Raw genomic sequence first — 15,588 nt, 5'->3', positions numbered from 1 at the left:
CGGCTGTGGGATTTCAGAACGCCGTTAATGGGAGAGTCTTTGATCTTCTTTGAAAGCCTCCCGCAGCTTTTTTTGTGCGCCGCCGACGATTCCATCAGATTAGCCGGAGCAGCTCCACCTGTCATGTTCAAGATGTGTTAATCTGATCTACAATCCATCTCGATCATATTTAAAACGACTGAAAACGAATAGATAGAGTCCAAAGTATTTTTGGGCGCAATACATGGTAATTTCGGACGCATTTATGGTCAAAATATCAATGTTCTTGTCTATTAGACACATACTATTTCCAAATGCATCATTGTGACTCAGGTTTTTGTGCTGTGTAAACGGAGTTTATATCAAATGTCAACATTTTGTTTCTAAACACATTAGACTCACAGGGTTTCTTAACCCTGGTCCTCGAGACAAAGTGTCCTGCATGTTTTACCTCTCTTCCAGTTGGAACACACCTGATTGCAATGCGAGCTAATTACTGGGCTTCTTTACAAGCAGCCCAGTAATTAGCTCTCAATGCAATCAGGTGTGTTCCAGCTGGGAGAGAGGCATAACATGCAGGACACTGGGCCTCGAGGACCAGGGGTAAGAAACCGTGCATTAGAGAACATTCCCTATTTAAAGATGCCACATAACTAGTATGTTTTTTTTTGTTTTTTTTTTTTTAGAAATGAAGATCCTTGCTTTACTTGTACTGTACAGATTAAAACAGGAAGGACCTGCAGCAGTTAGTGAGGGTGACAAAGTACACCATAACACACCATAGCACACATTAACAGATCATAACGCACATTAAAGGTGCATTAAGGAGTTTGCACGTTTTATGCGAAACAGCGCCCCCTGCAGGCCTTGCAGCTTAGTGAAACACTCGTGCCTGTGGCTGGCGTGCACAGAAGAGGGGAACTCCTTCCTTGCTCTTTGAGCAGCGCTCGAGTAAAATGTAAGTTTCTTTTACCTGGTGGAGTCTGTGCTGGAGCTGTGGCAGTGCTGGAAGCCAGTCTTTTCTTACTTTCTGGAAGATCCTGCTCAGTTGTTGCTCACTAAGCATCTGGCGGAGTAATGGCGGAAACCTAACTAAATCAGGCCAGCCGGAGCGCGCATTACGTCATTCCTCTCAAATTCTCCCCCAAAAAATGCCGGTGCCGGACCGGCACTGCAACGTTCAAGTGACAATTTAGCGCTGTTAGAGGTACTTGTAATGAATATGTCAGGGCACATTGTACACATCATTAAAAATGTGTAACATATTTATGGTGGAAAATAAGTATTTTTAAAGTTGAAAAACTGTTTAATGCACCTTTAACAACAGATTTGATTAATAAGAAGAAGCAGAACATTGTGAGATCTGTAAATGTTGATCAACTGCACACCTTCTGGCACCAAAATCCTTTTAGACTTGGTTAAAATAAAGCACTTGTTTGCTTGTAGTGCGTGTGAACCGCCTCAAAGGTTTTTCAAGAAGATAAAATGATTCATATCACTGGTTAAATGGAATGAAAGGTCGAAAAGTTCTCAAAAAGAAATGTGTTTTTATCTTAATGAAGTACTAAAACTAAGATGAAGTTAAAATGACTAGAAACAAGCCGCAATAGTTTTAATGAACTCTTAAAACATGTACTGATTTAAATAGACCAATTTCACAAGTCAACGATTCAAGAAATTGTTTTTAAAAGACACCAATAATTTGTTTTGTGTAACCAGATATTGCCTGGAGAATATTTTACACAAACATCCATCACATCCTGATCTGTTTGCACACTTTTCTCAGAAATCACTTTTTTTTTTCCATGCTGGGCTGATTTTAAGAATTCTGAACGTTAAAATGTGATGAAACAGAGGAGTTTTTATCTTTTTCCTGGAGTGTATTTTTTTGTTTTTTGCTTGGTGAAAGTTCAGAGTGTGACCTGTGTCTCTGGGCCGGTCCAGCTGGTAGTGCTGCGGCTCCCTCTGGTCGGCGGCGGCGGCGGTGGCGGCCAGGATGGCGTGCAGCCCGCTGTCCCGGGGGAGAGTGAAGCTGCGGGGTTTCCCCCCCGCCTCCGAGTCGATGCTGGCCCGGAGCGGCAGCGGCAGGGCCCGGTACTGCTCCTGCAGCAGGCTGCGCTGCGCCGGCAGGGTGGACTGCCTGCGGTACTCCATGGCCAGCTGGTCTCGGTCCTCCGTCAGCAGGGAGTCCTCCACGGGGAACGTCTGCAGGTAGTGCATCCTGGAGTTGCCCTCCATCTGGTCGTGCCACGAGTTTCGGTGGCCGCTCGTCTTCTGCCCGGAGGAGACGCCGTTGTTGCCGCTGCTTTCCTGAGGCTCGGAGTGGAAGTCCTCGTGAGAGGAGCGGGACTGGAACGTGTCCGAAGAGGAGAGGTGGCCGCGTTTTGGCTCCAGGTAAGGGCTCACCTGAAACAAGAGCAGCATGTGGTCCGTCATCAACCCTGCTAACAGGTTCAATAACGATATGTGTGACATGGACAAGCCCAACTGAGATTGCTAGCACAAACAATTCGCCTTTTATTAAAATATAGAACTTCCTGACAGTAATTAAGCCCAGCAGGCAGTAGGGAAGGTTTCATGTATGAATGTTTCCCTGCATCATGGGAGGAGAGCTGCACGGCGGGCTGGCGGACTCACTGAGGCTGCTCTGGGGTAGGTGTCATAAGGCGGGGGCGGGCTGTCCTGCTTCGGCATGGAGGCCATCTCCATCTCCTCGTGATCGCTCTCACTCCAGTAATCTGCAATGAGAAAATACGTCGTAATGCTTGTGAAGGGAGGAGGAAGTGTTCTGAAGGAGGGACGACGGCAGCGGCGCCGCTGAGGTGGAGGAGTGACGTTAAAGGGCCAACTTTGATAAGATTCCGCTAAGGACGAGTGTGTTGATGCCATAATCGAGAGGAACTTCCTGTGAGGCTTACTGAAGGTGTTACAGATGGAATATTGCAGCTCATCTCTAAAAGAAGAAGCCCCTCGCTCTTGTTAAACAGCGACGAGCCGTTCTCTCACCCGCCCACCTCGGCGAGCTTCATACGTAAGCTCCCTTTAAAGCTAAAAGGAGGAGCTGCATCATTTCCTGGAAGTAAGACGCTAAAGAAAACCCAAAAAAGATGAAAATCGGCACGCAATTACAACCCTAAAATTAGCAGGGAGAGTTAAAAGTGATGTGAGATGGAAGTGGCGCCTCTGCCTCTGATGGAGGAATAAGATCTTCTCGCTGAAGTGTGCACATCACTTCCTACTTCACCCCACACAGTGTCATCCAGTGGAACCATGCTCAAGCTGTTCGATCCCCGGTTTACTTTCCTACAGATGCTCTGACTCTAACGGGTTTAACGAACAACCAGCGGTCGACTCTGAAGATGTGGAAGTGAAAAGTCAACAGTACCGAGAAGACATAAAGCAGATTAACTTCAGCAGCAAATAAAGAATTTACCAGTACACACCTGAACTGATGTTGAGGCGATAACGCCCGAGGCAACGTTTGCATCCATCCATCAGTTATATATTTTCAACATTTGTGTGCTTTGCCTTTTAAACAGGAATATTCTATGATTTCTCCAGCAAATATTTTGGCAGATTTCATTATGAGAGGTTATTCCAACAGTGTAGGACAGAAAAAAATTCAGAAAGGAAGATGTTTCATTGGATACGTTTCCCAGGAATCCACACTTGTAACCCAAACAAGACAAATTTAAATTGATTAAATAAGCTATTGGACAGAACTACAAATGTAACCAATTTCCAAGGATGCACTCGATTTTTAATCTTCAAAAAACACCACCTAAAATAGATTTTATTTCTATTCAAAACATACAGATTTATTATTTAACTGCGAGTTGGTTGCAGTTAATTTTGTGCAATATAATTTTAATATATAAAAAATTGCCAAAAGTAATGATAAACAAATTTTGGGAGTTGAGAAAAGTTGTGGGAAAAAGAGGATGCAGCGTTTTTTAACTTTGATTTTAAAGCACATTTATTTGAAGTGTTTCTAAAAGCCTGCTGGTGAAGTAGCTTTAATTGCTGTGAGAAAGAGCTTTTTTTTTTATTATTATCTCTACCTTCATTAAAATTGGAATATTGTGACCAGAGGGGAGATCCCTCCATCCTCTGCAGCATTCATATTCTGCCTTCAGGTCACGTCTCACTTCAGAGGAGCAAAAAGCAGCAAACAGAAGAGTTGATCGAAGAGACAGAACACGTATTAAACCACTCATCATGCTGATGGGTCGATCTCATCTGAAGGTTTCGGGGTTTAAACCAACAAACCTGCAGCATCGAGCTGCCTGTGAGCAACACGTATAAGAGGAAACTGAAGATGTCGAGTCTGAAAGTAACAGCATGACGTCCCTCGGCTTGCATAACTCCTCGTATGTAACTGTGGACCAGTAGCAGATGCGGATTTGCTTTTTCTTTTTACCACCGCTAACAGATTGTGACTAATCTCACCTTGGTCCTGGCGCATTTTCTCCTGCTCCGAGTAGCCTGCCACCGCCATACTAAGACGACTCAGCCACCTGCGGGGGAGAGTAGCAGCCGTGACGCACAGCAGTTCCACATCCAGTAAAACACTTTGCGCAACTGTCCGCGTGTATGTGTGTCACATTTTGACCAATCACCTTACAAAACTACTCTGTTTAGTGAGTGGGCAGTCCAGCGAGGGAGTTAGGGAGGCGGCGGGGGGGGGTTCAATCTCTGGACTGTGGGGGGGTTTAAACGTGGGACTGGGGGAGTTTGCAGCGAGGCTATCAAAGCCGCATTAACTCACCGGGACATGTCGTCTACATTTTCTGCAGCAAAGTAGAAGGTCTTTATCTTCGGGTGGCAAGCCTTGAAAGCGCTGAAAAGAAAACCAATTTAATCATATGTTAGCGCAAGAATGGGGACGTACGGCGCGGATTAACATATGAATGCGGCGGACGGTCAAGATGAACTGACACTCGATTATAAATACGGCAACTCTGACACAAAAACTGTTTGCCCTGCAAGGTGCGCTGCTCTTCTTCTGCAAATTATAGGCTTTGTCAAACGTGAGTCCATCAATCTGTAATCACAGTCCTCAACACAAAAAAAACCAGGGACATTATCCATATAGGTAATTGCAGGTAAGTCACAATTCTAAAGCACAATGAAAAACTCAAAATTTTTTATACTCAGTTGTCCTCTGTGAGTTCGCAATAGCCCAGGATCTTTATGTTAAACGTTTTAAAATACCAAGACTGTTGTGATATGACAAAAGGATGATTTTTTTTTTTCTTCAGAATTTAAACCACCCATTGGTTCACCCTGCGTTCAGCTTTATACAGTCCAGGATTGTGCGTAACAACCCCGGACAGGTTGTCAATCCATCACAATGCCAATTTAAATGTTAATTTAAATTCATATCAATCTTCAACCAGATTAACTTAATTAAAAAAAAAAAAAAAGAAGCAAATTCTGTCAAGAAAACAAACATTCATTGGCTTTCAATCCACCGTGGTGCAGCAACAGAAGGTAATCATCCTGTTTTCGCGCCATTCCTTCACTGTATCGTCTAATAATTTGTGCTAAACTGCTGTTCGGTGTTTAAGCCGGAAAACGTGAAACTCCTAATTGTCTAGTTCTCCACAAACATTATGATGTGTCATGTTTTCCTGCACATTTTTATCTTTAAACCAATTCCTTTAAATGGTGCCTTTGCTCAGCGTCCCACTTATCGAGTGTGTTAAATCCTCCCGGCTTATCGCAGCAGAGTTACAACCCTCTCTCCAGAAACCGCCCCAGGGACAAAAACAACAACAACACAGTGGTCTGAGAATTAATTAACATATTACAGATAAAATATTATGTAAACACTCTCTTTTGTTATAATATTGGTTTATTGACGGTTTAAGAGATTTATTTCCTGACAATATTGCACTTGGTGACACATCAGTTTTTCTGTATTTATTTATTTGCACACCTGCTGTGGCTTCAGCTTTTTTATTCTAATGATTTCGGGTTTCAAGTGTTATTTTTGAGAAAACCGTCCTGTTTGTTTCATTGTCAGAATACCAAAATCCTGCTGGTTTTAAAGTGCGTATCATTTGACAGGCAGTAACAGGCTCTTATTATTCTCCTAAACTGCTCAACATACAGTCGTAAACAAAACATCTCAGCAAATTTTGTTGATTTTCACTAAATCATGACCCCAAATAGCCCAAAAAAGTTTTCTTTTAGAAGTAAATCTCACAGCATGAGTCATCAACACAGCTTTATATTTTGAGTGTATTTAGTGAAGTTGGTCTGATTCTGAGAATGAACACAATTCCAAGATGTTCTGTTGTGTTTTATAATTTCTGTATTCATCTCACAGCAATATCCCCAGTTTGAGTCCAGGTTCGAAAGCATATCTTTGCAAGTTCTCCCCGAGTGTCTAATTTATCCAGTTTTGTCCCACTCTACAAAAACATGTGTGTTACGTGACTTTGTGTCTCTAAGTTGCCTGTGGATATGAATATGAGTGTGTGTGATCTGTCCAGACTAGACTGTCCCTTCACTCATCATCAGCTGGGGTATTCAAAACACAACATCAAAACTTACAACTTCCTTCTGCATTCAGTGGCACGATCTATCTTGAACTCTGGGAGGCTGACAAAACCCTCTGCCTTTTCATCCTGGAGGGGAGCAAAAAGCAGAGTCAAATCAAAAGTCAAAACATAAAAACCTTTCTCATTTTACTGAGGTCCCCATGTTCACCTCTTCATTCATGTACCAGTACAGGCACGTGTCTTTCAGGATGAACCAATACTTCTTCCACTTCTGTGAAAAATAGGTTTTAGCATCCTTCTTCTTCCACAGCCAGCCCTGACAGTCCCCCTGACCCAGGTCTCGGCAGGAAATCCGCCGCTTGCTGATTGAAGACAGAGGGCTTCCACCTGCAGACCGGAGCAATAGAGGGGAGGTCAAAAAACCCCAGAAGCACCTGCTTGCATTCCAGTGTATGCAAGTACTTAAAGTAGAACTTTCAAAATAAATGATCCCACCTTTGCTCTTCTTTTTAGACCTCGACAATAGTGAAGATCGCTCAAACACCTGCTAGAAAAAACAAAGCGTTACAGGGACACTGAAAACTTTAAATAAATCTGTTGCTTGCGAGACTGACATGATACAGAGATGCCGAGTCGGAGCTGGACGTGGACAGGGACACTTCCATCTGCAGGGCGGGGACGAGCGTGTAGTGGGTGGGGCTGCCTCCTCGGTCGGCCTTCCTCCTGTTCTGACTCAGGCTGCGGCCCAGCAGGAAGTCCTCCCCGCCGGGCTTGTCCTCGCTCGCAAAGCGCAGCAGTGAATTCTCTGCATGGACACAGCAGCAGCGACGGAAAGCACGTGACGTAGAATTATTTGTATACATTGACTTGAAAAACATGCAGAGCAGTTGATATCCTGTTAGCGACCTAAAGCTGCTTTTACCATCTAAACCTTTAATCTCATATTAAAAAAAAAAAACATGAATCGAGTCTTATCGGTGTTATCTGTCTGTGATCAGCCGAAGATGACATTTCAAAAGACTCCTACTGCAAAAAGGTATTATAACATCTACAGAAGAAATGGTTGTCAGGCAGGAAGCCCTCAAACCCTCCGAAACACCGTCTCCTGTAGATAAATATAGCACCGTCAACTTTTTTTTTTCTGAAAAGCCCAAAGGGAGCAGCACATCAGTAACATCCCCAGAGGAAACAAACACATCACTCGCAAGTCTTTCTTTGAGATTGAAATACAGAGACTCAGTCTCCTCCCACTCCTTTTACCACCTAGCTCAGCAGCCACCAACAAAATGTGAAAATCTCAGGTCACCGTTGCACTGTGTTGCTAGTGTTGTCAAAAGTACACCGTTGCTCTGGCAACGGTGTACTTTTTATAACCAAACATGGAGAAGCGGCAGAGCCGAGAGCGAGGGAGGGAGAAACCTGGAAACAGGGATGAAGGAGGGAAAAAAAAAAAAGAAGAAGAAAGGAGCAGTTGGTAGATTATGAACATATGGAGGAGATAGAAGCAGGGGCTGATATCGAGCATGTTATCAGTTTTGACAGGCCAGCTCATCCTTGTACTTCATGGCTCTAAGATCCGAGAGGGTGAGGATATTATAAGGAATCCGCCCACTCACCAGGGCTGCCTCCCTGTCTTTATCACTACTTCCCACTCACCTCGCCGGCTCTCTCTCTTCAGCTTGGCCAGGTCTTCGTTGTCTCCCACCCAGTTGTATTCCACTGGCATGGAGATGGGCCTGAGCCTGCCTGGAGGAAGGAGGCGCGGGGATCGTCAATATCGCACCGCTGCCCACACACGCTCGGTTACATCAAAACGGCTGCAGATGTCTTAAACGTACAGACGTTTAAGACGTCACGCCGGCTCTGAGTCCTCAGGTCTCGCCGTTACAGCAGCGCGTCTTCAGACCGAGCCGAAGCCTTACCATAGGTGGGAGTGCTCCCTCGGCGAACCGACGACACCTCCTGGTTCTGGTCGTACTCGTAGCAGTAGAGTATAGAATCCTCCTCCACCAGAGGAAATCGCCTCCGACACTCCTGGTCGAGGTACGAGTTTGGAGACTCGGATCCTTCGGCGACATGCGCCTCCGACTGAGGATCGTCCTCTGGCAGGTTCCCCTTGTCGTCTCTTTGGTAACGGAGAATCATTTTAATGTCAGTGAAGGTTTGGGCTTAACGGAAATGACAAAGCAACGAAAACACGTGAAGGAGCAGCGATTTGCTTCTTAATCTCTTTTCCAACCGTTTACATTCTCTGATTCCTCTGGGGGAGGCAAGCAGACAAGTGAGGACACGTTTAGTAGAAGAAAAAAATGACCATTAATCACAGCTTTGGAATATGAAACATGTTTAAAATCCATCACTACAATAGTTTCAAACTAATTATTGTCTAATTATGTGATATGTTTAAAAAAATTTCAATTTTAAGGTTAATTAAAACTGAACCGTAGATAGAAATAATGACAATAAAATGTAGTTTATTAAATTAACAAATCACTTATGCAATTATATATCATTATTCAATTTTTAACCTATATTTACACAAAACTCTCATGTATATCTGTAATCTAGTGCAGTACTACTGGGGCTGTTGTCTCTTCAGCATCTCGATTGTAATTTTCTAAATTATGTGCATATTTCTTTTAATCATCTTTAATTTCGTGGCACAGTCTTAGCACTTCCATCTTTCAGTTTAAGGTGACAAATGTGACACTTCAATAGAAGAAGAGCTAAATAGTTTGTCAATTAAACACTGAGTTTCCAGCACCGCTGCTCGGTAAGTTCCCCATGAATAAATCCAGGGCTCAGCCTAACACCTGCTAACTGCCAAAAACAGGAGGGAAACTGTCTTTGTGAGTATCTCAGCCAATCTTACTAACCACTGTAATCAGCTTTAAACAGATAGTGAGTAAATTTCCTCAGTAACAAACAACTGAAATAAAACAAAAATAAAAAAAAATTCAGAAAAAAAAAGATCTTCTTTCGAAGTGGACTGACTCATTTACTTAACCTGCCAGAGGTGCTGTTTTTACCTGTCTGTCTGATAGGTGAAGATAAATTAGCAAACGAGAGTCATGTTGAAAGAGCTTAATGACTAAAACAGCTAAAAACACTAATAAAGCACTGACAGGTTTTTAATTATAGCTGTTAAATTTCAAGAATACAAAATCAACCGCAGTTTTGGTAAATACAGCAAAACACAATTGTGTTATTTTCATTTTGAAAGTTCTTTAAGTTATATACTGTAAACTACATAAGTGAGGATAAAAAATGCTTTTGATAACCTATTTACAAAGGTTGTAAATTTCTCTCCTTGGACCTCCATGTTCTCTTATAGCATCCTATTTTGAAAATATTGCTTAGCTTTAAGATTAAACAACAGATTTGTTGTCAGCAGAACCAACTCCCATTATGTTTCCTTCCTCAGCCTGACATACATTTCTGCATTTTTAACAAGTACCCTACAATAACAAAATATTTTATGGATCTAAAATAAAGGATCAACAAAGAAGCTGTTTGTGCTTTACATAAGTTTGATGCAGTTTTATTGCATTTTTCAAACCCCTCATGTCTCCATGTGAATGCTGATGAGAGGAAAAAAGTGGAAAACCTCACATCTAAAAATATTGCTCTATGGTGCCACCAGTGGTCAAAAACTGAACAGGATACCTCTTATATTTGGTAAATGAGGGACTACGTGTGACCTTTGTGTGTTTTCACCTGGGGGTGTAGGGCTCCGCTGGAGGAGGGGGGATGAAGAGGTCCTGCAGGGCGCAGCTACTCCGCCTGGACGGAGTGCTCAGAGTGCTGGTGGGCGTCGCGACGCTGCTGCTGGGGCTCTGAGGGAAGATGGGCTGTGTGTAAGCGAGTGCATGTGGATGTGTGAGCGTGTGCGAAAGGCAGAGAGACAGGCAGACAGAGAGGAGGAGAGGGAGAGAGAGAAACAGTTACAGGGTTTGACACAACGGAAATTGGGAAGTTCACAGCAGTTTAGCCAGTCGGGGACCGCTCATCCGTCTCGACCGTGAAATGAGCAGCGTGCTGCACGCTTCTGACGCTCCAGTTCTGGGAGGACAGGTTGCAGTGTGGGACTAATAATCCCCCTCACTGAGTTCAAGGAAATCTTTTCACAGCTGATATTGCGTATTTAACCCACCGTACGGGGATAGTTCAAACACAAAACACACACTTAATATAGCTGTGCTAAGAACACAATCATTTACTTACATTTATTGTGTTTAAAGAAGGAACTCTAAGGTCAATAACTCAACTGGAATGACCAGAATTTCCAAAGCAACTTTTTTTTCCAACTGTTTAGTCATTGCTTAAAGTCTGCTAATATGATGCGTAACTCACAGCAAACCAGCGTCAGAGACTTATTAGCGAGTGCTCAGTGTGCTGCATCCTAACACTGCGAGTTTCTGCTCCGCCTCAACAGCACAATGTCCTCTACAGTAACTCGAGAGCCCGTCGAGACACTCTTAATTTTTACTCACATATTAGAAGAGAAAACATTACGCTTTCTACGTTCTGCCGCTCTCTCTCATCTATTTCTAAAAACGACAGCAGGAGAGCAGATTCGATTTAGGTGAAAGAGAAGAGCGAGAGGACGTGATGGGAGAGGAGGCTGAGCGGGACTGCGCTTCTGGGCCTCGGGGGGGAGAAAACATTTTCTCTGGAATGGGACTCAAAGAAAGGCTGAACTACTTTAACACACATGCCTCTCATTTCCACCCATGCTGGCTCGTGCACACGATCCGAGTCATGTAATTGGTTTGGCTGAAGTAGGACAACAGATGCCACTTAGGGCTAAAACGTTAGCGTTTGAATGAATGATAGTCGAACCTTCAGAGCAACTGGGTGCAAGGGCAACACGGAAGAATTTAGCATTTAAAAGGTGGATTTTAAACTTACTGAAAATTTGTAGTAGTTTCATTTAACGTGCAATTCAGGGCAAGGGTACAGAGATAGGCACATACAAATAACACATATAATTACACAGAAACAGGGATGAATCAACATGTCTATGGAGCATGAAAGCAGTCATCATACTTGCAGAGCTAATGGTTTCCATCTCATGTTTTTGAGCAGAGCAGGGGTTGATGTGAGCGTGCTCTGTGGGCGTTTCTTAAGTGTCAGGGTGACACCTGCGGGGTCCCCACGCAACAAATTCACCAGGTTCTTCAGCTGCCAGCCCACCTTGCAAACGAGAATAGCACGATAAGGGTTTCCTGAACACACACAGGCATCTGCATGACTGCACAAAACAATAAGCTGAGACTTTCAGACCAAAAACACATTCAGAGGCCAGGGCTCAATTTCGCTTCGCTTGATTCGACTACGTGTGGGGTTTTTTTTTCTCATGTTCGACGAGGGTTGCACAGCCTGCCGTCTCTCAGATTAATGCTGATGAGAATGTTAAATGCGAAGATGGATGCCCCGGGGTATCTCCTACACCTCCTGTCGTGTGGCGGGGAGGCCTGATGTTGTATGTTGTGAACAGCTGCATGCCTTGTAAATACTCTTTAACCCAGTTTCAATGACATTTGGTGGAAAAAAAAAAAAAAAAAAAAAAAACCCATCCCTCCCAGAGAAACACTGTCCGCTGCTGCACCAGATATGCCAGGTCCAGTTTGTGGGAGAAAACTCCTCTCGAGCCTGGCTGATTGCAATGGATTTCAGCACATACAGTGCGTCGGCAGTTTCCCAGGCAATCTGAGATCAGGCGCATTTTTTCAGGCTCTGACCTGGCAATCACTTTGCTCCTTCCCAAGCAATTTTTCACCTTGACAGACACGACGCAGAAATCTCTCTCAAAGAGAAAACCCATTAAACAGACAGGCTGAAGCATTCTAAGGCTGCTTGCTTTATTGTATGAATTAAAAGAAATGTTTTGCTGTATCTGGCCATAAAACAAGTGTGGATGTAAGAACAGAACCCCAATCTTCAGCTTTTCTTTTTTTTTTTGAAGGTATAAATAAGCCTTAGCAATTAAGTGTTCTTGCAAATGTTTCCTAAAAAGCATCAGTTCTGCAGTTCCTCCTTTTTGTTTCATCTGCCTTCAAGGACTCTGGTAAAGTCCACTATGTTAACATTCCTCTAAAGTTTCTTATGTTTTTAAAGTCTTCACCAATTATTGGTCTTTCCTGCACGACCAATTTAGCCTGGCACCATACCCCAGAGTTCAACAACACAAAAACCATCTCTGAATGTGCTCTTTGCTATTGTGTTTATGGATGTTTTCAGAGCCTGTCTCACTGTAGCTCTCTCTCCACTCCAGCCTTTTCTTAACTTGTTTGCCCCTGTAGTCATTCCCGTCTCTTTCACAAGGCGAGAGATGCTCAAAGCCACTGAACTTTGGTCTGTGTCTCCGTGGAGGACGACTCCCAGCTGCCTCAATTATAAATCCCTGAATCGTTTCAAGCATGTCGGTTTTTTTTTGGTTTTTTTTCCCCTGGTCATGTTCTTCAAACCTTGAGGTCCTACTGAGCTCATTTATTCCTTCCTCGACCGTTCAGAGCTTCCCTTTGTGTTGGGTCGTCTCATATCCCCGTGAAAGGGGATGTCGCTGCTAATCTGGGCCGCGACAGACACATCCAGTTCAATGCGGTCTCTCCGAAGGTTCCTCAGATCCCCCGAAGGGACGCTCATAAACAACTGACCATCACGGCTTTGCAGTACACCGAGAGCCACAGTAAATTAAATTTATTAACAGCAGCTCTCAAGCTTGTCATGCCACTCTTTATGAGTGACAGTGCAGTTTTGGATCGGCGGACACGTCAACTGTGTTTACATATTGCCGTCGCCTACTTAAGCTGTCAAACTCACTCAGCTGCTGTTCACTCAGCGAGAGCCACAGCAGGACATCTCTCTTTCACAGCTACATCCTCTGCATCCGTCCGAGAACACCTGTGTCCCACTTCCTTACCACACGTGAACATTATGTATCAAAGAAGCAACATCCTGTGCTTGGAACATTTTAACTAATTCCCCTCCATGTTCGTCCAAATTAAATTCGGAGAGCGAGCTGTGCGATGGTAAAGCGCTCGTGTTTCAGACCAAAAAGATCCTCGTCTGACTGCAGGCCCAGGGGCCTTTCTTCCTGGAGTTTGCATGTTTCCCTGCGCACGCAGCGCAACTAAAACCTTTAGTTTTCTTAAACCTGATCACAAACTCTGAGGAGCGGAAGTGAATCAAACTGTAAATTCCATTCAGACTTCTCAGTGTTGTGCATGCACAGCGCCCGCTGAACCCTCATTAGGATCATTAATTAGACCGCCGTGACAGGCTGAAGTATCTGCCCTGAGCAGGTCTGTTTGGATCCGGTGTGTTTCTCTTGGTTCCCCATGAGCAGCTCGCACTGACACCTCCGTGCTCTCGGCTTGGCAGCCTTTAAAACCGAGAATGCCTCGGTGAAATAAAAGAGCCCTGACACCCAAATCAACTGTGCACTTCAACTGGTTCTCCATAAAAATGGCTGCATTCAGTGGGTGAGCTGACTGACTGAAATGAACCTGACTGGAACTGTGTAATTATCATACGTCTTGCTGTTGCACGCACAAGTAGCAATTATTTTAAACAATGGGAGCTATATTTAAATGCTGCACCATGGGAAGATTTTTCCCTTTCATTTCTGTTGAATTTATACCATGCTATGCACACCTCTGCAACAGGCACTTGGAGTAGTTATGTCTGACGAAGGAAAAACAGTGGAGGGACAATTATTTTGGCTGGTTAGTGTCCAGGCTGAAGCCAAACACAGCTGATAATGATGAGAGGTCTTCAGATAGACACCTATATTAATATGAGAATAACGAATCGCCGCATTCCCAGGAGCCCGGATAAAGAAACTTAATGACTTGTCCTTTATAATGCCTCCTTCCTCTGCTTTCAGCTGTCGACTAAGAATAAATAAGACGCGATCTGCAAATGATGTCGAAACTAAGACAGAAATCCAGCCGATTCCAGAAGCCACCACTTGATCTGCTTTCAACAGGCCGTTCGACTAATAGGCAAAGCAACAAATCCGTCCACAGTCGCATTTCCAAGTCCTCAAATACTGCCTGCATGAGACGGCTACAGTCAGCTACTTAGACGAGCTCGCTGCGGATGCGCTGAACTACAGATGTGCATATACATGAATGCATATACATTCACACAATACACACATTCTGTGGCAGGGGGTTTCTTTGTGTACGAAACAAGTATGAAGGATTTGAACAGACATTTGCATAAACAATCTGAAAATGCAAATGAAATGCACATAGAAATCATAAATATGCAAATTGAGACAGTAAACACAAAAAACACACACACGCAAAAAAAAAAAAAACTAAAGAGGTGAAAAAAACATGGCCTTACCACCGTCTGATGATTAACCTGAATGACTTCATCTCCGGCATGGATCTTCTTACAGCGGTCAGCCAGAGACTGATGAGAGATGGAGATTACTGTGATATAGTGTCTGGAAGTGGCACAGCCCGGCTGACAAATGGCACTGCGAGGGAATGAAGAGCGAACTCAAGGAGGCTCGTGTACTTACCCCTTCGGTGGTTCCAGTGATTACATGCAGGCCATCGTACGTTGATTTGATATACATGCCCTGAGGGAGCACAATGGGGAAAAAAAAAAAAAAATCAATTATTGCAATTAAAGGACATTTTCATATTAGTTACACAGCACAAACTCACAGCATCTCGGCTCAGTCACCCAGTCATTCACAGGACAGATCGAAGCCATTTTGTCTACATTTGTTGCCAATCGCGAACAAATGCAAAAACATCTAGATTTAATCTGCTTGCAGTGCTAACTGACTGGAAATCTGGATTTATCTCAACTCTTCTCGGTTTCGTCAAGGACAAATTTTAATAGAGCAGAGGGGAGCCATAAATTACCACATGAGCGTGGCGGTGACAAAGTCTGAATTCATCTTACGAAACGAGTCCCAGACAAGTCTGCTCCGAGCAGAATGAATCAAACATGGAGGATTACTCCACTCAAAACACAACTCAGGGGTTGGAGTGGTAAAAGCAGAAAACAAACAGATACTCACACACTGATATGCATGAGTACTCCCAGAATACTGTGTCTCTCTCACACACAC

At 43.8% G+C, this 15,588-nt stretch overlaps 1 protein-coding gene across 7 annotated transcripts in view; it reads right to left on the bottom strand.

Annotated features, from left to right (window-relative positions):
• LOC115395165 (connector enhancer of kinase suppressor of ras 2-like) overlaps window positions 1-15,588 on the bottom strand; it is a 29,856-nt gene that overhangs the window by 2,854 nt on the left and 11,414 nt on the right. For 2 of the 7 annotated variants that reach the window (XM_030100575.1, XM_030100577.1), the window contains exons 7-20: window positions 15,028-15,087; window positions 14,847-14,915; window positions 11,538-11,684; window positions 10,206-10,339; window positions 8,411-8,613; window positions 8,145-8,234; window positions 7,103-7,293; window positions 6,984-7,032; window positions 6,697-6,875; window positions 6,541-6,614; window positions 4,748-4,819; window positions 4,429-4,496; window positions 2,617-2,717; window positions 1,902-2,385 (exon numbers count right to left, since the gene is read on the bottom strand). In XM_030100575.1, coding sequence (XP_029956435.1) covers window positions 1,902-2,385; window positions 2,617-2,717; window positions 4,429-4,496; window positions 4,748-4,819; window positions 6,541-6,614; window positions 6,697-6,875; window positions 6,984-7,032; window positions 7,103-7,293; window positions 8,145-8,234; window positions 8,411-8,613; window positions 10,206-10,339; window positions 11,538-11,684; window positions 14,847-14,915; window positions 15,028-15,087 — 1,921 coding nt within the window. The remainder of the gene's footprint in view (window positions 1-1,901; window positions 2,386-2,616; window positions 2,718-4,428; window positions 4,497-4,747; window positions 4,820-6,540; window positions 6,615-6,696; window positions 6,876-6,983; window positions 7,033-7,102; window positions 7,294-8,144; window positions 8,235-8,410; window positions 8,614-10,205; window positions 10,340-11,537; window positions 11,685-14,846; window positions 14,916-15,027; window positions 15,088-15,588) is intronic. The other 5 variants (XM_030100576.1, XM_030100578.1, XM_030100579.1 and 2 more) reach the window with 3 other exon arrangements.

The sequence above is a fragment of the Salarias fasciatus genome, chromosome 10 (genome assembly GCF_902148845.1).
Source record: "Salarias fasciatus chromosome 10, fSalaFa1.1, whole genome shotgun sequence".
In the NCBI taxonomy this organism is placed as follows: Eukaryota; Metazoa; Chordata; class Actinopteri; order Blenniiformes; family Blenniidae; genus Salarias; species Salarias fasciatus.
This window is presented reverse-complemented; position numbering and strand designations above follow the sequence as displayed.